The sequence below is a fragment of the Myxocyprinus asiaticus genome, chromosome 26 (genome assembly GCF_019703515.2).
Source record: "Myxocyprinus asiaticus isolate MX2 ecotype Aquarium Trade chromosome 26, UBuf_Myxa_2, whole genome shotgun sequence".
Lineage (NCBI taxonomy): Eukaryota > Metazoa > Chordata > Actinopteri > Cypriniformes > Catostomidae > Myxocyprinus > Myxocyprinus asiaticus.
The window spans coordinates 32,351,822-32,373,920 of NC_059369.1; the positions used below are offsets into that span (position 1 = coordinate 32,351,822).

General features: G+C 37.6%; 1 protein-coding gene across 1 annotated transcript; it reads left to right on the forward strand.

Moving 5' to 3' along the window:
- Positions 1-4,643: 4,643 nt before the first annotated feature.
- On the forward strand, positions 4,644-21,340 carry LOC127417014 (probable G-protein coupled receptor 149). Its single transcript, XM_051656687.1, has 4 exons — positions 4,644-5,724; positions 6,225-6,408; positions 6,627-7,066; positions 17,996-21,340. Exons 1-4 carry the CDS (start codon positions 4,786-4,788, stop codon positions 18,593-18,595), a joined length of 2,163 nt encoding a protein of 720 aa, XP_051512647.1. The 5' UTR covers positions 4,644-4,785; the 3' UTR covers positions 18,596-21,340.
- The last annotated feature ends 759 nt before the right edge of the window (positions 21,341-22,099 follow it).

Here is a 22,099-nt window from a genome sequence, read left to right on the forward strand (position 1 = left end):
CTACAACTAATTAGTTGAATCTCTCTTTTCCTTACACTGCAAAAAGTGGTAACCTGCAATTGTTACCAAGAGGCTATTTCTACCTGACCTAGCCCTTAAAAGCTGTTGGTTTAACCCAATGATTTCAGGTTGATTCAGACATATGAAATAATATTTTTGACTTGAATTAAACTAGTTAATATAGATGTTAGCACATGAAGCACATTTTGAAGTTCACCTTTTTCAGTGTACATTCTCACTTACTCTCTCATTGTGTACAATGAAATAGGCTATATATATTGACCATTTAAAAAAAGAAACATTCTTTTTCCAAGATTAATGACAATCACAACCAGGAACCATCTCATGCAGAGTAATTTGCAAATCAATCTAGTCAGTGTGTGTAAGCTTTCTTACCAGAGCCACTGATCAATGCTGCCCCTTCTTCCAGCTGTGTCTGTGGTCTGCCTGTAGAGGTCATGAGATTGACTCTTTAAACACATTACATAGTGATGCTCATCCAAACATTAGCTGCAGTTATTGTATTACTTACTCACGGATGACATGGCAGAACAAAACATACAGTGGCTAAAAACAGCTTTAGTGAAGAAGGCATTTTGTTATGCACTCTCACTGCCCCCTTAAACTAATTTAGAAAAGATTAAAATGGTTTGCTTCAAGGATTAGTGCAAGTGGAGGGTTTCTTTTGCAGTATGTTAAAGATGAAGGCTGACTGGAGTTGAGTTTAAGATATCTGTGTTCTACTCACTTAATATGGCTTAATAAAAGGCATTTTGACAAATGTTAGTGCATCTTATAGTCTTAAGGAAATATTGCTGCTAATATTGTCTGATTTGTTTGTCTTGAATTCCTGGACCATCACAGAAATGAAGAAGCACAGTGAATTATCAGACCAAGGTCATCTGATGGCACTTTTAGAGTTAAAAAGGATATATAAGGACAGTTTGCTGCATTGTGCATACTTTCATTTCTCCATATACTGTAAAACATGATTTTATCTGGTAACTAAAAGATGTGCTTCATGTGATAACATCTAAATTATCTGGTTTTATTCAAGTCAAAAATTGTATTTACCGTAATCTGACTAAATCAACCTTACAAATTAGGTTACACAAATGTAAGTGTTTTTTATCGGTTAGATTTGATCGGTTAGATCTAATAATTGCAGGTTACCACTTTTTTCAGTGACACTACAAAACACATTTGTACGTACCAGATGTGGGAAGAGTAGCCAGAAACTGTACTCAAGTAAAAGTACAATTACTTTAAAAAAAAAATTACTCAAGTAAAAGTGCTAACATAAATAATTACTTGAGTAAGAGTAAGAAAGTATCCAATTAAAAAAGTACTCATGTAGTGAGTAACTCGCTACTTTCACAAATGACATAATGGACGTAAACTCCCTACATTCTATTATATAATACACATTTAACATGTATTACAGAATTATTATTATTATTATTATTAATGGAAATTCTGTCATGATTCACTATCATGTTGTTCCAAACCTGTATGACTTTCTTTCTTCCATGCAACACAATAAGGAGATTTTAGACAGAATGTTAGCCTTGGTCACCATTTACTTTAAGTGAATGTGTTTTTTTCTTTATATTTTGATAGTGAATGGTGACCGAGACTGTCAGTCCCTAACAATCGGTCTAACATCTTTTAGGTTCCACAGAATACAGAAGATCAAACGGATCTGGAACAACATAAGGGTTGGGAAATGATGACAGAATATTAAATTATGGCTTAGTTATCACTTTAAAGGGATAGTTCACCCCAAAATGAAAATTCTCTCATCATTTACTTAACCTAATGCCATCCCAGATGTGTATGACTTCCTTTCTTCTGCAGAACACAAATTAAAATTTTTAGAGGAATATTTCAGCTCTGTAGGTCAGTACAATACAAGTGAGTGGGTGCCAACATTTTTATGCTCCAAAAAGCAAATGCAGGCACCATAAAAGTAATCCATACGACTCCAGTTGTTAAATCCATATCTTCAGAAGTGATATGATAGGCGTGGGTGAGAAACAGATCAATATTTGTCATTTTTTGCTAGAAGTTTTTCTCCAAGCCCAGCAGGGGGCGATATGCAGAGAAGAATGCGAATCACCAAAAACACAAGAAGAAGAATGTGAAAGTGATCTGTTTCTCATCCACACGTTCTCATATCACATCGCTTCTGAAGATATGGATTTAACCACTGGAGTCTTATGGATTACTTTTATGCTGACTTATGTAATTTTTTCTTTCAGCTTTATAATGTTGGCACCCATTCACTTGCATTGTATGGACCAAAAGAGCTAAGACATTCTTCTAAAGATCTTCATTTGTGTTCTGTAAAAGAAAGAAAGTCATACACATCTGGGATGGCATGAGTGTGAGTAAATGATAAGAAAGTTTCAATTTTGGGTGAACTATCCCTATAAGGGCTTTTGTCAGATCTGGATGAATTTGTCAATAAGAAGAAAGGTTTGGAAACATTTCTAGTAATTATTACAGTGAAAATGTGAACAATGTCCCACAGGGAAATATAAACCAAAGCAAGATCATGTTTTTTAATGCCTACTTTCGCTATTTCATAGCTTTTAGTTGTTAGTTCAGTGTAGTTACAGTTTTCAGAGTTGAACAAATTTAGATAATTAGTTCTGTACAGCAGTACCGCCACTCCATAAATGCAGAGTATGCGGCATTCGTAGGGCACCAACCCCAGTCGTGGAACACTCTCTTCGCCATACGATCGCCTCGTGCCCGCACATCTCTCACGTGTGCACCTCGCTGAGAATGCACAGAAATGCTGTCTGTTCACGCTCCAGTTGTCAATAGCGTGATCAGCAGAACAAAAGGCATTTACTCGTCTTGAATATGTACAAAAATTTCATTAGAAATTTACTTGAGTGAGAGTAAAAAGTACCCACTTTTAACCCTACTCTAAAAGTAATTTTTTTTCCAAAAAGTTACTCAAGTAAATGTACCAGAGTAAATGTAGCGTGTTACTACCCACCTCTGGTACGTACTCAAAGCACATTTTTTTCAGGTTAAAATGTAAATGTTGACCAAAAAAAAAATTGTTTTACATGGTAACATCCTAATTAACTGGTTTTATTCAAGTCAAAAATATATTTACAGTAACATCTCTGAATTAGTCTGGCATTAGACATTAGGCTAAACCAACAAAACAAATGTTAAGGGTTAGACCAGGTAGAAATAGCTCCTTAAAGGAACATTTCACCCAAAGATGAAAATTCTCTCATCATTTATCATTTACATTGTTTTTTAGAAAATATCTCAACTTTGTTGGTCCATTCAATGCAAGTGAATGGTGGCCAAAACTTTGAAGCTCCAAAAAGCACATAAAGTCAGCATAAAATTAATCCATTTGACTCCAGTGTTTTATTCCATGTCTTCTGAAGTGATATGATATGTGTGGGTGAGAAACAGATCAATATTTAAGTCCTTTTTTCCTATAAATTCTTCTCCCTGCCCAGTAGGTGGCAATATGCATGAAGAAAGCGAATTACCAAAAACAAAAGAAGAAGAACTCTTCGGAGAGAAGAATGCACTTAGGAGGGCTGATTAAAGTGGATATTTATAGTAAAAGATGACTTAATATTGATCAGTTTTTTCACCCACACCTATATCATTTTGCTCCTGAAGACGTGGATCTAAACGCTGGAGTTGTATGGATTACTTTTATGCTGCCTTTATGTGCTTTTTGGAGCTTCCAAGTTCTAGTCACAATTCATTTGCATTGAATAGACCGATAGAGTTGAGATATTTTCTAAAAATCTTTCTTTGTGTTCAGCGGAAGAAAGAAAGTCATACACATCTGGCGTGGCATTAAGGTGAGTATGACGAGAGAATTTTCATTTTTGGGTGAACTTTTCCTTTAAGGTAACAATTGCAGTTACCACTTTTTACAGTGCACTGTAAAAAGTGGTAACCTGGATGCAATCACAACCTTATGGAGCTATTTCTGTTTGATCTAACCTTTTAAATTAGATTAGTTGGTGTAACCTAATGTAGTCAAGTTGATTCAGATAATATTTTTGACTCTTAGCAGCCAATTTAGATGTTTCCACATGAAGCATTATTTTTAGGCTATTTGTTTTCAGCAAGCAATTAAAGTAATATTTAAGATCAGGCTTCTGATTTTAACTTTTTACAGTACATTTTGAAGTGCTGATGTAAATACACAGTAACATGAACATTGTAATGTACTGTACAGTAAAGTATATCTCAAAAGGAACCATGATGTACCTTACTTAATTAGGCTATATGTTTACACATTAAACAATGCTGTATTAATTATAGTAACATGCAATATGTTATACAAGGACACTGTGATGTACAGTGTTAGTCTTTTCGACAAAGCGCACCTTCCTCACCCAGCAGTGACAGATGAGAAAAGGAAGGTGGCTCCACCCCTCTACTAGCAGCTTCAGTGTGAGAGCTCGTTCATACTGAAGCAATCTACTGCGCGAGACACACTGAATTTGTAGTTATCTACCGCGCGATACATTCGTCTACACATTCCCGCAGAGGAAATCATAATGTGAGGGTAGCAGTTAAAATGGAAAATGCGCCTTCCTTGGCTCTTTTATGCTCTAAATTTGTTGAACACAAGTGCATGAAGACCAGTGGATAACATGCCGCGCACTGGGCAACTGCATACACTTCGTGGCGCGCGGTCGCTGGACGAAACTTCACGCGCTCGATCCGATCACTGAATATGCTCATTGGGGGTATGAGACGAGTGAAAAGTTAGACTAACTTAAAATGTCGGCGACTCATGCCTCACCTTTGCCTAACAAAACCAACCAATACGGGGATGTGGACCAGGTTGAGGACAACTGGCAGATTCTCTTTGGCTTATCCTTTGCCATTGCCACTGTCACTTGCATAGGAGGTTTGTACTCGCTTATGTCGCTGCTCAGGATGAGGAGTAAGTCTTCCCTGTGTCTTATAGTGGCTTCTCTGTCCATAGACGACTTGATCAGCGTCGTGCCACTCACGCTCTTCATGATCCTGCAATGGAGGAGCGGAGAAGCGAACCGGTCGGGCGTAATGTGCACCTTATCCGGACTCCTCTATGTTTTCCAAGGGTTGTCGAGCAATATGAAAGCCTGCCTCATGGTCGCCTACACTTTTTACGTGACAAAGCGCTTTGGAGTGTATCAGACCTCTAACCGGCCTCTCGGGGTGTTTGTGGCGGTGCTCGCGGTGTGGACGGTCAGTCTTGTGGTCAGCATCCTGCCCGTGTGCGGTTGGGGTCGCTTCGCCCCCGCGTCTCTCGGCTGTCTCCCGGAGAACGATAGCTTTTACGTGCTGCTTCTCTTCGCTGTTTACTCACTGTGTTTCTGCGGGCTGGTAGTGTGTTCGGTTCCTCTCATGTATCAGCTCATGTGCTCCACGGAGGCTCTGAAAACGTTTTACCCAAGCTATTTTGAAATTGCCGGCTCGGCGCCGCTGTGTGAGATCCCCTCTCTGTCACGGGATAGCTTGGAGAAAAGTTTGGGAGCCTACAATGAATTCAACTCGAACACAGACAGTTTCAAGAACAAAACGGAGGCATATTCCCTCTCATATTCACCGGCAACCGGTCATTTTCAGAAGGATGGCGCGCAGAGTGCACTGCATTCCCGGATGTTTTTCTCTCAGAAACGCTTCTCCATGATTCTGGCCATGGCTCGAATGGTTTTGTGGATGCCAATGATGGTGAGAGCGTTTCATGTTCGAAGCAATGTTCCTTTTTATTTAAGTGTTTTAATCATATCGATCAAAAGTGCAATACACCTAAAATTTCTTTTTGAACTGAATTCATGATGTATATTGTTTGTGTGAGTCAGGGGATGCCTTAAGGCAGTGCTTCCCAACCCTGTTCCTTGAGGCCCCTCAACACTACACATTTTGGATATCTCCCTAATCAAACACACCTGATTCAGCTCGTCAGCTCATTAGTGGAGACTCCCAAGACCTGAATTGTGTGTGTGTCAGAAAAGGGAGATATATAAAATGTGCAGTGATGGGGGGCCTCCAGGAACAGGGTTGGGAACCACTGCCTTAAGGCATTGTATAGGCTAACCTATCAATACAACCTATGTTTCCTTTAATGTGTTTCTTTCTTTTTATCCTTATCATGTGTTAAGCATCTTGGAATGATTGGTGATTCATAGTGATTTACCTTTCATTCTCACTTGTATATGTTGCCCTTGCAGACCCAGATCTTGGTGAGTCACGTTGTTCACATGCACAGCTCATCCTTGGAGACTCTCTGTTTTTTCCTGACCTTGCTCTCCGCGGCGGTCACCCCGGTGTTCATGCTTTCGGAGCGCTGGGTCCATTTGCCGTGCGGCTGCTTCATCAACTGCCGCCGAGGTTTAGGATCAGAGCTCTCTGACGGTTGGTATTACAGTAAGGTTTTCCCAATCTTTTATTTGTAGGCCTGCACACACATGCCCTCAATTCCTCAACTTAAAGGGCACAGTGACATCTAAAAAGGTCTTGCAGTGAAAAAATACAAATATGTTGTAACTGTTTTGCTTTTTTGTTTGATTTTTAAACTTATTTAGCCTATATATGATAATGTATTGTGCTCTTTTTCTTTTTCTTCTTTACAGCAAAGAAAAGGAAATTTGAATTCAGCTTCTCCTTCCAGCCAGGCCATGGCATTTATAAGATCTCCCACGCCAAGTCGCCTTCCATCGAGAAACCCTCGTTTAACAGTTTATACAGCTGCGACTTCTCAGAGAGCAGGGTGGCCGTGCGGGACAGCGGTCGGATCGGTAAGGTCAGCACCACAGCAGCGGAGGACAGCTCCCTCCACAGCGAGCTACTGCTGGTGGAGAGATCGGATGGCCCGCCTCAGAGCTCTGCTGAACGGGATGGACCATGCAGCGTCTCTCCTCAGGTCTCAGCCTGCGGTCATGAAGACCTTAACCATGACAACTCGTCTGTATTCGACGGTCCGGAGAGGAGGCTGTCCCACGAGGAGTGTCGTAAGATCGAGCTGACGGACTGGGAGTGGTGCAGGAGTAAATCAGAAAGGACTCCGAGACAGGTAGGATGACATTCAAGCTTTGAACCAACAAACAAAATTAAGGGGCGGGGTTTGTTTAAAGAAAACTTTAGCTCACTTTGCATTACAGTGTTTAAGTTGTCGTGTATTTACTTAAGCAATATGTAATTCTAATGAATTACAGTTTCTTAATGTGTAATTATTTTGTGGATCAGCTTAATTGGGTCAACGGTGTGACATTCGTAATTTGTGTCCAGATCTATTACTCAATTTAAAGCTGTAGTAAGGAACTTTGTGCTCTCTAGTGACATCTGTGGTTGAAACTTAAAATTGCAAGCAATTTGCAGAAGAACACTTTACGTGAGTTGTGTTTTGGCACTGCTCTTAGACGGATGGATCTCAATATGTGCGCTTATCTGGACATCACCTGTCTGTGATCATGACTGGAAGATATTTAGAGCCAGAGTCATTTATTCTATTTTCATGTTGATATTATTTTATTCTATTAAACATTTAAAACCAAAATATTACTTACTTTGATAAAGATAAACAACACTCCTATATACATATTTTGAATAAATTAATTTTACATTTATAGTGCTTTTCTGACACTACACTCAAAGAGCTTTTACATAGAGAACAGACTCTCCTCAACCACCACCAGTTACCATTGTATTTTAATATGATTATTCAAGTGTTTTATATACTATTAATGTTTGTATTGTAGTACACATCAATTTAAGAGGGAAAACTCGTGATATGGCTGATATGAGTTCAATGGAAGACTTTGTTTTATATTATATTGTACATCCTCAGTTGATAATGCAAGTAAAACTGTAATACTACAAACGTCTATGCACTGCACTCAATCACACTGTAAGCTCAAAAATTAAATCGAGGATTTAATAATGATGGGGATGAAATACATTTTATTAAACTTGAAAATAATAGACAGAAATATGCAATATAAAATTTACAATAATACATTTAATTAATAATTTATTTGGCAGTAAAGTTATAATAGATAGATGGTTGCTCACTAAACAAATTAATGTATACATTTCTGTGCTATGAAATTGGTAGATTTTAAGCAACTTGAGATGATTATACCGTACATTTCGTGTAGAACTATCTTGTAATAACTTACTGTATAGTACTCGTAGTCTACCTATAGTGGCTTGAAAACAGACTTGTAAACAGACAATCTGCTAAAAGGACAATAAGTGATAGCTTGTGCATTTCTGTGACTGGGGCAACATTTTTTTTTTTTTAGAAAACAGCGGCACACACATATAGGGAGCCTGGAAACTACAGCAATGTTACAAAATACACAGAAGTCATGAGTATTAGTACACATGTTACAGTAACATCACCGGACAATGTAGATACATCACGATCGGTTAACACGCATGTAATGTTTGAATAATTTCAACAACCCTACCAGACAATAAATCCAAGCATTATAGCAAGTAAAGAACTTCGCCACACAGTTAACAGATAAACATCCATCCAGACTGCAGCCAGCGATTCCGTCCTGAACTGTGTGACAGCGACTGACTGAACTGAACAGTTGTTTCCCCAGCAAGAACATGTAACAGCTGATACGTCTTTTCTGTGTTTACGGACATTACGTAATGACACAAGGATGAACAACATATGCCTGCGATTTCGCACCAAATCCGACCCGACAACTCAAAATACAAATAGTTTTTTTAGGCTTACCGTAGTGAATCAGGGTAAGGACATTATTTTGAACGCTGTTTTTTTATGTATTCAATCAGTATTGGCATTTTGTTCATTTTTAACCAAAGGCAATGCAATGCAATGACTTGAATGCACATCTTCTATTAAGAACAAGTTTTACATTTCTGAATTAAAATAAATTTGTAAATTGTTTTGGCCCATAAAGTAAAACATGTCATGGTCATAATGAACAAAAACAAAAAAATCGTAATAATTTTTAGCAGTCTTTTATTATTCATTTTCAATGCAGTCAAACAGTCTTTTCAAGCATATGATACGTTTGTTTTCTGAAACTAGCCAAACTATCACAAAGCACCACGATAACAGTTTATAACTCATATACTCAGTCAACACATCTATGAGCATGATCATCCGATGCATGCAGCCACATCTGTTTACGTCAGCGTTTGTCACAAATACTCGTCTACACTCTGCCCCTCTCTACCGGCTGTGTAGTGTCACGCTGAGAAATAACTCACTCTGGGGGTCACTGCAGGGGAATTGAGAACTTACTCATGAAAAGGTTAATATTTAAAAAAAAACTTGTGTCTGACAACTCACCAACATGCAGGAAGTGATCTTGTTTTCATGTGATGAGGAAACTATTAAACAGAAAGTGATATCACAGAAAGGACCTTTTGACCATAGGTCAAGGTCACTCTCTTTACCAGGGCTGCCTTAAGGTACCGCGGGGCCCTGGGGCTTACCTTCTGCTGGGCTCTGCCAGTCGTCAGACAGGTAACGTTGTTACTCTGTGAACATGTGCTACATGGTCGGCTATCGTTGTTGCACACTGTCTCCGTGTTTCCATTTGTGTCTCCCGCTGCATGCATTGCGCATGCTCCCACAAACGTTGACTGGGGAGAATAGCGTGGCCGAGTTGGGGACCCCCTTGCAGCCGTGGGACCCGGGGCTTCAGCCCATTTAAGCCCGTGCGTTAATGCGGCCCTGCTCTTTACAATATGACATAATTTGACCTTTTTATGGCAGGTTCAGGTTGTTAAATGGTATAACCCTAAGAAAACATAATCATATTCATGATTCAAAAGTTGATGTTTGTAAAAAAAAAAGTTGTACCACCTGATATTTGAGTTATTAAATCAAAGCATTTGATGGTATAACGTTTTTCGAAATTGTTTGAAACCAACACGAATACTAATAGTACATTTCTAAGAACTTTGCACATGCCATCAAACTAGATTTTAAAAATTTTTCCTTTTCATCTCTCACATCCTTATTTGTCATTGACCCAGTTACAGTTAATTGTTAATGTAATTTGTATGGTAATTACTTACAGTTAAATGTCAGATGTGTAAAAGACAGTGTTTCATGCCAAAATCCCATTATATTTGCTATCATAGACAGCACATCATATTGAAGGGATATTTCTTCTGCATTACACAAACTAAGATTTTTAAAATAAGCTCGGTTAGTCCTCACAATGCAAGTGAATGGTGACCAGAACTTTGAAGGTCCAAATGGGACATACAGGCAGAATAAAAGTAATCCATAAGGCTCCAGTGGTTAAATCTATATCTTCTGAAGCAATATGAGAGGTGTGAGTGAGAAACAGATACATTTTTAAGTCCTGATTTATTTAGTGTTTGGAATGGCTAATAATAAAGCTAACAGACAAAATTAAGCCAACATTTAATAATTGTTGGACAATAGCTCACATTTTGCTGGAAGTGAAAAGATTCTACGGAAGAGTGTATGGCCACATAATTAAGGCATTCAAAATTACATTTACATTAAAATAGTGTAAATGTTTAAAATAATCCTTCCAAATGGACAAATTATTATGTACATTATATTTATAACAACAAACAAACAAGCCTTTTACATATATTTTTATTTTGACTGTATTGAATAAGGAGCACAATGCACTCTAGAGACAGACAGAGGCTCTTAGTCAGACACATTGACATGATTGAATGCTGTTTTGCTGAGAATTGCTTTGCTGGCTTGTTTAGGCATGGTCTCTCCATTCAGACACATTCAGCACACAGTTTCATTATTGGGTATGGGTCAATTTTATTTTAAATGCAAATAAAGAGGGACATTTCATTTAAGACCTGAAGGTACTTCTATTGTAGGTCTATGGATTCAAGGTTTATAGAACACGGATAGTGGAATCTGAGTACTAGCATTGATCTGACTCTCCCTCTCCACTTATACTAGTTTGATCACTGTTTTAACACTGCAGGCACATAGCACACACTCTCTTATTTAAGTTTATTTTTCCAGTACAAATGCATTTTTTCATCCTTCATGACCATTGACTTTTTTACTCAATATAAACAAGCAATCATGTCTATGCTTATACAAAATTACATCCATGTATACTGAAGTCGTCATACCAGCGGAGAGAAGGGCAGAAGAATCCTGTTATTATTTACTGGGTTTGTCCTTCCAAACCCATATGACCTTCTTACCTCAGTAAGATGACCTTACTCCTCCTCTCCCCAAACTCAATTTCAAACAGAGACTTGGGCTGGAAATTGGCAGGCCCACCAGAGTCTATCTCTGCATTGGGTATTCACCCTCTATTGAATGTATTTATCTCTGATTAATGTAATTTTCCTAATCAAACCTGCTCATAGCTCTTACCTCCAGCCAGTGAACTTTAATTTGATTAAGAGTGCTCCCACATTCCCTGCAGTAGAGGATGAAAATGATTACACAACTAATTGGCTTTGTCTTGTTTTGTCATTGGAATTAATAATGACTACCTGGAAAGCCATTTTAAGATTCACAATTCTAGGCTATAATTGCATCAACTGCTTTAAATTTGATTATCAGTGCTTTTACAGAAATATTGTATTTCTGTAAAAACAGCTGTTAGCTGTTTGTAGTAGCATGCTTCTTTACTTTTACATGACAATTTTTTATCCTTTCTCTGACCCTTAAACAGGGTATTTTGTTTTTAGCTGTTGTACCTTAAACCTCCTGGGACCCGAGCACACCTGCTGTGTGCATTTTTCATTTCTCTTTTTGATTTGTTAGTAGTAGCACCTAATAAACATGCAAAAAATAAAATAAAATAAAATAAAAAAACTGAAGAGCAAATAGTTTTCCTAAAAAATGCATGTCCTCATAAGGGGATAGTGGGTCTAAGTTGTGAAATTTTAAATAATACCAAGAAACAGAAAGTCAGCTTTTTTAAATCAAATTATTTATGTTTCCAGGAGTGTTGGTTATTCATGTTTTTAAGACGTTACTTACATTACAGCTTATTTTCTGTAAAGCTGCTTTGGAACAATGTGTATTGGGAAAAGCACAAATAAAAAACAACACAAACAAAGGTAACACTTTACAATAAGGTTCTATTCGTTAACATTAGTTAATGAATTAGGTATCGTGAACAAACAATTTACAATATAATTTTACAGCATTTAATACTTGTTAATGTTAGTTAATAAAAATACAATTGTTCCTTGTTAGTTATTGATAGTACATAGTGCATAAACTTATACAAATACAACTTTTGATTTTAAAGATGTATTAGTAGATGTTGAAATTAACATGAACTAAGGTTAATAAATGCTGTAAAAGTATTGTTCATTGTTAGTTCATGTTAACTAATGTTAACAAATGGAACCTTATTGTAAAGTGTTACCAAAATAAAAATTATTTGAGTTGATTTGACTTTTTTTTTTTTTTTTTTTTTTCTACTTTGACAACAAAATATCAATGTTCTCTCTGTGCACTTTCAAACAAACAAGTGATAGCCAGTGATGAAGTAGTTTACCAATCAGAAACCAGATGTTAGGAGTGAATGCACTTGGCTGCATAGGAAAGCTATAGGATGCTCTATGGCTCCCTTATTAATGGATGACTTAACCTACAGTGTGTTGTCTGGCTGCACTGGTCTCAGATCTGTTTGAAAGGCACCTTATTTTCATCCTAACTCTGAATACAGCCTCTAAAATCAACATTTTCCAGCTTTTGAATGCACCAATTGATTCTCAATGTGGTAATGCACATATAGGAATATATATGAATACGCAATATAAGATTTCTAAGGTAATTTAGTCCCATAGTCCTTGTCGGAGTTCATCGTGTTTAACAGTGTTCTTTTCGCAAAAAATCCCTGAAATGTTTAAATTAGCATATCAGATGAAAATAGAGATGTTGCTTTTGTATTTTGATACAAACAGGTTTCAATGTAAAAATTTGATGAGGTTTCTTACTAGATGTAGCTTTGTTGGTGTTTCTCCCAACGACACACTCCACTGAGATCGGCGCCATGCTGTTTTGTCACATGACTCCGTGCGTCGAAAGTTTGACCCATTAAAGGGATAGTTCACCCAGAAGGGTTGGGGTTAGGGCTTCACACATTTGAAGAAAAATAGAAAAATATCTCACCTCAGTAGGCCCAGATCTAAACCAAAACCAACGAAGCTTATGTACAGCGTTCCTCGTACTCTGTTGTAAACAGCGCTGTTCTTCCGGGTGTGTTGCACGTGTCAGTTCTCACACGAACACGGCAACACAATTACATCACACGTGCATACTGCAGCTGACCAGAAGCAGTGATTTATGGTTAAAAAGTCCTTAAATATTGATCTTTTTCTCACCAAAAGCGATCGCATCGCATTAGGAGACTTTAATGTTTCCACTGGAGTCGTATCGATGACGTTTATGCTGACTGTCTGTGATTTTTTTTTTGGAGCTTCAAAGGTCTGATCACCATCCACTTGCATTTTAAGGACCTACTGAGCAAAGTATATTTTTCAAGTTTTTCTTCAAATGTGTTCTGCTGAAGAAAAGACATACACATCAGGATGGCATGAGGGTGAGTAAATGATGAGAGAATTTTCATTTTTGGGTGAACTAACCCTTTAATGACAGCCTAGAGTGTCCTGAACAGAGATCAGTCGGTTTAAATCAAATTAAATTATGCATAGCGTATAGCGAAGACAAAACACAATGTATGTGCATGAGGAATTGGGGTCACATGAGGTTCAAGATATATTGTGTCCCATTGTCCCACTGGCTGAATTTAACATAATAGTAGTACATAGACACTCACTTTACGGCATAATAAAGTACTCAAGTGTGTCATAAAAGCAGTCCATGTGACTCATGCATCATTTACAATTTTTTCTGAAGGCATATGATCACTTTATATGATTAACAGACCATAATTTAAGTCAGTGGTTCTCAACTGGTTTTGCTTCGGGACCCAGATTTTACATTGCAAATCAAGTGGCGACCCACCATAGTAAAAATGTGACCTGTATTTAATGTATCCTGGGTCGCATTTCCTTTAGTCTTGCATAGTTTTGCTCATGGTTTTCAAGTATAATGGTAAGGGTTGTGTGGTTGCACACAAGGCAATTTTGTTTTGTTTGTTGTTTGTTTTTGTTTTTTGCTATTTCTTCATTTCTTTGTGCTGTATTTGTATGATTGGGCGCCACGGTATGAAAGGCGGCTAAATTAGATAGCTCAAGCGTCACACACTTGCAATGTTGACAGCTTTGTTGATTATAAACGAGCGATAGTTTTAATTCATTGCTCGCTTACAGAGAAGCAGTATAACACAATTCGCATGTCGAATTAACAGGTTTATAGATCTGTAACATATTATTTCTGTAAATATGCACGTCCTCACTGCGCACACTCACACTGAACTCAACAAGTTCTGTATCTCCTTTCTACCACTTAGTATTGCAAGATAATTTGTTTTTATCTTTTTTTTTTTTTGCAAAGGCCTTCTTGCTATGAGGTATATAGGATTTATGACAGCAAAGGAAGTTCCTCCTGCCTTAGGAGGTAATTTGTGTAAGATAGCTGTTAGTTTAGGTTGCTCTAAATGTAGAGACTCTCTTTGTGAGCAAGGCATTTTACATTTTATTTTTATTTTTTTAAACTGCTCTGTAGAATACTTAATTCTGATTGGTCAGTCATAACACTCAGTGGTCAAACATTTCTGAATAAGGACAGCTGTCTAAAGCAACACTGTTTAACTTCTCATCTGGGAAATCTGTGTTTATATAGCTGTGCTCATGTTTTGTCTCTCCGCAGTCTCTAAGTAAGCAAATAAAATAATTTCAACTCATGGATACATTTTTCATGTCCAGCAGGATAAAATACAGCCAGCCTGTTAAATCACAAAAAAGACTGATCACATTGTGAATTCTGCAACAGGAGGTCAAAAGTTCTGCAGCTGGAATCGGCCTGTGCTTACCGAAATTTGAACAACTACCCCCAGTGGCCGAAGCTGGAAGTGTTGTTGTGGAGAAATGTTCACATGGTGGTGCCAAAAGCAAGTTTGTTTGTTTTTTTGTTTTTGTAGTAAATGAATGCATATTTTATTAACTCTACTCCCTAACCCCAGTCCTAAACCTAACCGTCAGTGGAGTAAAAATTTAATTTTAGAGTGAAAATGCAACATCCAAATCATGCTCACCATTGTTTATGTGAATGTGTGAACCAGAATCCCGGTCTTGGTGATGCGCAACACGCTATCAGCAGCGCCACGAGAAAAGGTAAATACGTATTGATGCAAAAATATCTGTTGGGGCTGGTGCTTGTTAATAATTTGGCAGAATGGGGTCGATATCAGGGTACATGAACATTTGGAAGCAGCATGTTGCACAAAATAAACCCCTTCAGCGTGATACAAGACCTGATTGCCCTGTCAGGGTTTATTTTACTTTGATAACTAGCTGGCTGTACATTATCCCTTCTGTAGGTGTGATATAAGATTCAAGTATCCATGTTGATGAAGATCTGCATTTTTAAGACTGCATCAAACATTCCTCACTGCACACAGACCAACTCGCAGGGGAATTATGGGAAACTAGGCCACTCATATACATAATCATAAACATCTTAAAAAGCCTGGGCCTTGTTTGCATTTGCCATTTTCTCCATCTGCTTTTCCTGCCTTGACTCTGCAGGTTGGATGATGTAGTTACTATCCTTAATCTCCCCGTGCCTCCAACTTATTCATTTGTGCTGTTGTATTGGGCATACTCACATCCATACTTTTCCCCATGTCACATGGTATGCACGACCTCTGATATTTCATTTGAATGATGCGCTGCCTTTTGGGCATTGCTTGCTGAAGGCACACATCATATTGTTGACATCTCATTCCTAAGCCTTCCTAATGTAACGAGAGAAGAATTGAAAGGAGGGAGAGAGAGACAGAGAAAGATTCTTATCTAAGGCTGCCGTGTTGAATGGTCAGATGAAATCAGATCAAAATGCTTGAATTATTCACTGTCCTCAGTCAAGCGTGGCATTTCAATCTATTACACAAAGGCTCCATGCCAGTTGTCTCACATTATTGTGAAGGGGCATTGCAATGATAATGACACCACAAAAATACAGACTCGACAATATCTCTGTAGTGAGAAGTTAGGTGACTGATGCAAGTTGCTGCCAAGAGAAAGATCTATCAAAGGAATCACGGATGTTTATGGTCCTTGCCTTAATTTAACCTCAACAGGCCTGAAATGCACAGGGCTCATTAACTCATGGCAAATGTCTGGCAAAATGGAATTACATTTATCAGCCTGCTTTTTAAATGTCATTGACTTTGTGTAATTGAGAGCTTTTTGACCTTTTGAAATGGAAGTTTTTTTTTTAATAACTGTATGTCTCCATGTCCAACAAAAATATCATCCTGTGAGGCTGATTTTTATACTCATTAAACATCACTGTACTGGACCACTTTAATAAAATGTGTCACTGTGTGCAATGATAAACTTCTAGCTGCATACTTGACTTGATAAAATAAGGGGATCTTATTATAATTGGTTGCTATGTATCATGCACAGTTCAGATCTTGGTTGTCACATACTGTCAAGGGCGTAGATTCCCCATAATAAAAAACAAGCAAGCACAATCCCCCCCCCCCCCCCCCAATATTTATAACATGATCTTGGTTTCTATCCATTTAGTTTTCTGGATTTTCAGTTATTAAATTAAAAGTGGTTGAAAAGTAAAATGAAGTTACAGTATAACTGTAATTTGTCCCTTTGATTTGATTGATTTGACTTAAATTAAACTAAGAGGTATGGTTTGCCCAAAAATGTAAATCTTATTATCATTTGCCATTCCAAACCCGTATAACAAATATTTGTATGTACCACAAAAGAAGAACATTTTATGAAACTAAGTTCAGTGAACACGAGCCACAGTACATTTTTCTCATTTGCATTGAGGTTCAAAGGAAAAAAAAGAAAAAGAAAACATACATTCAGGCTGTTTCTCACCAAAACCTAATCGTATGCCTGCAGAAGACTTGGAAAATGGCACATGAGTCACATGGACTACTTTCATGATACTTTTGGGTGCTCTTTAAAGTGAGTCACTATCAATGTTCCCTCTAACTTTTGTTCTTGCTGAGCAAATCCTATTTCTATTGGGTAGAAACTATGGTAGTGTGTGTGTGTGTGTGTGTGTGTGTGTGTGTGTGTGTGTGTGTGTGTGTGTGTGTGTGTGTGTATAATATATATAAGTAAACTAAGAACATATTTGGTTAATAATAACAAATAAATAAAGAGCAGTCAGTGGCTTTCTTTTTAATACTGTTGTTTGATTAATGTTAACATAATAGACAGCAGATCTATAAGGCTGCATTAGTGTATTTACACTGCAAAATCTTATGCACAGATCCGATATTTTGACACATACCTGTTTGCATTCACGTAAGACATAAGTGACTGTTTTTGTTATCACTCGCGGTACGGGCATTAACCATGAAGCACATTTAAATGTTCAGATTGCATTTCCGCATTCACCAATTGCGCTCGCGCCTGTGGAATATGCGGTATGTGAATGTATTGTTTCACGACTCAATATGTATTTCCACCTTGTTTACACACAAGATTTGACTCAAAGCTTCAGCTCCATACTTGAAAAAATTAATATTCAAATGGACTCCAGCATGCATTCTAAAAAATCTTTAGGTTTTCCCACACACTTGAGTCCATCATCTGCACGGATGTTTTTTCTGTCTGCACAGAAGCAACATCATAAATGTACTCTATGAACTGCCATTGTAATGAAAGATAGATCTATTTATTACATTTTCTCCTTTTTTTTTATTCTGCATAAAGAAAGCCATTCAGGTTTGGAATGACATGAGGGTCATTTAATTAAGACGTAATTTTTATTAGGAAGGGTGAAATTTTCAGTTTTAGTGAGTTGAATTTGTTTTGTGGTGTGTGTCACAATGTTTGACTCTTAAACCATGTCGTTTCAATACAGAGATCCACGGCTGGGTTGGCCATACCATTATGTGCCTTCCAGGGCACAGTATCTCTCCATGCTCCCACGGGAAAAACATTGTCCCTTTCCACCTACGAAGTCAGCAGTGACGGCCTCAAGATCTCCCCCAACAATGCAAAGAAGGTCGAGGTGTATCGTTCCAAATCAGTGGGTCACGAACCCAGTGCAGAAGAGCCCAACACCGGCAGTGGGGGTGTTGGAGGTGCTGGAGTCGCTGACACCAATGTGAAAATCCACCTAGAGGTTTTGGAGATCTGTGACAACGAGGAGGCCATGGACAGTGTCTCGATCATCTCCAACATTAGCCAGTCATCCACACATGCCCGCTCACCTTCGCTACGTTACTCTCGCCGTGAGAATCGCTTTGTGTCATGTGACCTGGGCGAAACGGCCTCGTACTCGCTGTTGATCCCCACCAGTAATCCGGATGCAGACAACATCAACATACACATTCCAGATACGGTGGAAGCACATAGGCAGAACAGCCGGAGACAGCACCAGGAGACTGGAGGGTACCAGGAAGAGATACAGCTGCTCAATGAAGCCTACAGGAGGCAGGCAGATGAACAAGGGAACTGACAATAACAGATACAATAGGGTACACAAGTGGGCTGAGATGGCCCAGGGAAGAAGTATGGAATGTTTGGATAGAGAATTTGTGACGAAGGGTTATAGAACTGAAAGTTAAGGGTATTCTAAAGCACCCAGGCCCAAAGATTTGTTTACCATCAAAGCACAAATACAGTTAGCAGCAAGAATATTAGAGGCTGAAATGGGAAAAAAACTGCCTGGTTCAAAGAATCACAAGAGAGATATTGTTCTGCCAAGCTGTTTGCTTTAGTAAGCAATTGAGATATAAAAATAGGCTGGAAGCATTATGTGGTTTTCAGATTTGTAACTGCCTTTGAGAACATTTTATCTGCAATTTGGCAGATAAATCATTAATCTTAGAGGCACAGTACAACAAATCTTAAGATGAGGTTCACGAGACAGAGTTTCAAGCATCAGGGAGGATAGGTCGGAGGCTTATGATGGTGATGGTGACTCTTAGATGGTGAGAAGTGGAGCTGTAGTGGTATGAATGAAGCACTGGAGAAAAAGTCTGAAGTCCTTGAGCTGATGAAAATGACATATAGGCTGAAAGAAAGGTTATTGAGGACTCGGGCTTCACTCTTCCCTCTGATGTTCTGGCATTTACTGAATACAAATATAAGTGCACAGATAGAGAGGGTTGAGGAGGGAGCTGAATACAGAAGGACAAATGTTGTTATGTGTATGTGTGTCTGTGGTGGTTGCGAGATAGACAAATAAAGGGATTGCGAGGGTGTGCGCAGAAGAAGCAACTAAACTAAATTAAGTATTTAAGTATTCTAGCTCAGGCATAGACCATATGGCATACTGAAATAAAAGATGCCAAATGTGTACATCACATTTTTATTTTTTAAGTACAGTACATTACATTTTGTTGCTCTGCTCAAGAATTGCTAATAACACAGTTGGGGTGTATTTCCTCACAATCTAAATGTACACTTAGTATGCATGAATATGCTGATTAGCTATATGTATGCTTGCTAGGTATTTGTACACCATTTTATTGTACTAAAGCATTTCACATGTTCTGATGTATCAAAATCCCTGACCTTGGCTGCTGAGAGAGAGAGAGAGAGAGAGAGAGAGAGAGAGAGAGAGAAAACAGAGATGGTATCTCATCAAATACAGGCTCCGTGATCACAGTCTGGCCTTAGAAAAAGGGAGACACAGACAAACATGGCTTCCAGCTCACTGTGACACTGTGAGGTCGAGACAGAGACAGCACTTTCTCCTTCACTGTGAGAAATGTACAGAGGTGAAATACTTTGACAAACCTCATGCCACAGTTTTCCAGTTCAGCAGAAACCAATCAAATGCAGGTGTTACTGGGGGAGGACAATCATGCATCAGCTGCAGCAAAATTCATTTTTGAAGTGCACACCCTCAGAAACCAATTACTGCCTTAATGTACTTCGTTCACCGTATTTAAAAAAAAAAAAAAAAAAAATGTATGTACATTCTGTCTTGTTAAATGCTTCTTTTATTTTATATTGTATAGTGTATATTGTTATTATAGTTTTTATTTTATTCATTACCTGGCACCTTATTTTAATTCTATTTTTATTGTTATTTGTTACTGTTTTTATTTTTTTGTCTTGTCATTATCTGTTTTGTGTATTAATGCTTTGGCAATATCATATGTAAACACAATCATGCTAATAAAGTACTTTAAAATTGGAGGGCATTTTATGCAGTTAAATCACGATTCAGCCATATGAAATTACCAATTAAAACATGGATTAAATTATACAACTAAATCATTAAAGCAATGTTATTATATGGATGTGAAATTTGGGGACCAGACTTAAATGTTCAAAATTGGGATAAAACTGCAGTAGAAAAAATTCAGTTGGAAAGAATATTTTGGGGGTACATGGATGCACTTCCAATACCGGCTGCAGGACTGAATTAGGCTTATATTCCCTAAACATTGAAATACAGAAGAGATCTGTTCAATTCTGGCATCACCTCCATCAGTCTGATCCCGAGTCAATAAAATATAAAGCCCTTCTTGTGATTGACTCCAGGTACAACTCTAAAATCATTATTAAAGACAATGAGAAAACCTAAAAGATACTCATGATAAAACATTAAAAACTCAATTTAACCTCCAAAACAAATTCCAAAGTTATTCGGCCCTGAATAGAACTACTTATCAATTAAACAATTTAAATATAATAAATATAGATTAAAATACAGATTAAGTGATCATGATCTAGAAATAGAGAGAGGAAGACATAAGAAAGCCTGGACACTGAGAGAGCAGAGAATATGCAGACACTGCGACCTAAAGCAAATAGAGGATGAGAAACACTTTCTTCTCATCTGTCCCAAGTACCACACTGTGAGAGTAATGTTTTTCCTCAAACTTGAAACACTGAATCCATCATTCCTTATACTCAGTGATTCAGAGAAAACCCCCTATATACTTGGAGAGGACGACAGCACAGCCGCACTAGCTGCTAAATATGTGTGCCATTCACACTGTTCGACATGACTAATTCACTGTATACACTTAATTCATAATGTACTGTATATATCCTCCTATTTTGTGTATATATACAGTATATATATATATATATATATATATATATGTCTTTTTATTCTATTTAATCATTCATAGTATTTAAATGTTTAAATGTTCCTTTTTTTCCCATTACTACTAATTGTTGTATTTATTATTGTATTATTATCTCATTTAAAACAGTTTGTATTTACATAACCTTAAAAAGCTTTGGCAATACTATACTCCAATTGTCATGCCAATAAAGCTGAATTGAACTGAATTGAGAGAGAGTCTGCAAATGAGACAGAAATTCCCATGTCTAGTTAACCAATGTCTTTTACATATAACTTTCAATTAAAGCAGAAACAGTTTAGTGTCCATAATGCCTTTAATGCTTTGTATTGGAGATGTTATAGCAAATACATTGCCCAGCATTATGGAAAATAAATACATGTCTGGGAGAAAGTTAATTAATGGGAAGCAATGATTAAAACAGAGAAACACAATTGTTCTGTAAGTCATTGCTAATTTTTTGGTCTACACGTTACACTAAAATAATTATTTGCTCACTTCTAGGTATAGCAGTGGGGAGACCGTGGCATGTTGTCACAAACGCTATATCTCAGTAACTATAAGGTTTTGAGTCAAAAAGTCCAAATTATTTCAAACACCTAGCTGTCAAAGCTGTCTCTGTAAGATATAAGATATGATTAATACTAAATTTACATACACAGTTCTTGCGTGCAAAAACGTGGTCAAACTCCACACATGCAATCCATATGCATCCTTCAAAAATAATCCATAACAAACACTCAGTTTTAACATATGACTCTTGTGAATACATATTTAATGCAATTTAACAGCATTTTGTGTAGAATTTTACATTTACCCAAATAATTCTCAACCGATGAACAAAACTGGGAGCTCTCATGCACCACGTATGCTCTTCTGTCACTAACACCAGAGAGTGCTGGAAAGCCGGTGTC